Source organism: Trypanosoma conorhini, assembly GCF_003719485.1.
Source record: "Trypanosoma conorhini strain 025E chromosome Unknown Tco_14.4_contig_01596, whole genome shotgun sequence".
In the NCBI taxonomy this organism is placed as follows: Eukaryota; Euglenozoa; class Kinetoplastea; order Trypanosomatida; family Trypanosomatidae; genus Trypanosoma; species Trypanosoma conorhini.
In genome coordinates this window covers 1-1,180 of record NW_021705680.1, presented here as the reverse complement: position 1 = coordinate 1,180, position 1,180 = coordinate 1, and the positions used below count along the sequence as shown (strand labels likewise).

The 1,180-nt window shown below is 52.7% G+C and overlaps 1 protein-coding gene across 1 annotated transcript; it reads right to left on the bottom strand.

The window, feature by feature from the left end:
* On the bottom strand, positions 1 to 851 carry Tco025E_10294 (XPA-interacting protein; the record flags this gene model as incomplete). Its single annotated transcript, XM_029377073.1, has 1 exon — positions 1 to 851. A coding segment is annotated over one exon (851 nt), but the record flags the coding sequence as incomplete, so codon positions are not given.
* Between the last annotated feature and the right edge of the window lie 329 nt (positions 852 to 1,180).

The following is a 1,180-nucleotide window of genomic DNA, read 5'->3' as shown; positions in this document are numbered from 1 at the left end:
TAGGCGCGGAGCATCTCCTCCAGGCCCGCGGCAGACTCCTCGTTTCGCAGTTTCTCCCGCTTTTTCAACTCCGGCTCCCGATCGGAGAGGTACTGGAGCTTCGCTGCAGCCAGGGCCCGCTCTAGCTCTTCCATGCCTCTGCCGGATGCCGCGGAAACGCTCGCAACAGGGATGTCCTCATAAAAACCGTGGGCAAACAACGACAGGGATTGTACGAGGCTTCCGGCGTAGTTGTCTTCGCCGCCGCTGTTGACCGCCTCCGCCAGCGCATCGGGGTCCTTCATCCAACCAACAGCCCCATCCGAAGAGACGATATCGGTTTTATTGAAGACTAGGAGCAAGGGAAGCTGCTGTTTCAACATGATGCTACTCGAGTAAAGCATGGTGCTCATGAACGTTTGTGGACTAGCGCAGCGCGTGACGTCCGCGACAAACAGCAAGACAGTTGGCCACGACGCCGCGAGCGACTCGGCAATGATCTGCCCCGAAGCCGACCACGTGAACACTTCAATCTGCCCAGGTGTGTCAACCACAATCCATTCTAAATTCTCTTTCTTTTCAAGGATGCTGATCACTTGATGGAACTTGGTGGCAAAGAGGTTCAACGCTGTCATGATGGCCCCGTTAGGTCCCAAGCGGTACTGCTTCATCACTTCCTTGTAGTTGACCGTGTCGCGAATGTCAATATTCGCGTTGTACGGAACCTCTGCAACAGCAGGATCCAAATTCATAAAATAGGCCTGTTTGTTTTGCTCCATCACGTAGTGTTGCATTCGGTGCACCAGCGTCGTCTTCCCAGTCCCCGCCATTCCTACCACAAGGACCACCAACGGACGCCGACACTCCTGCATACTCAATGTAAGCAGAGAGTTATTCACCTTACCCACACAGACGCAGACGCAGAATGAACTACGGCCTTCTTTTCCCTAAAAATAAAATGGTAAAAGCGAAATGGGAAAACTGTTAATTTTTGCGGTCAGCAGATGGGCATGAGCCGGTCATCTATCACAGAGTCTGGGCTGAAGAAGCGGGGGTAACGTTGGGTGAACTTTCAAATAAACGCCCCTTTACCGCTACCTCCACAGCAAGAAATGTAGTGAGAAAGTTATACTGGGGTGCGCCAACATCGAGGCGCAACCATTCCCCTTGCAACCAAACACAAACACACACAAGCGTCAAT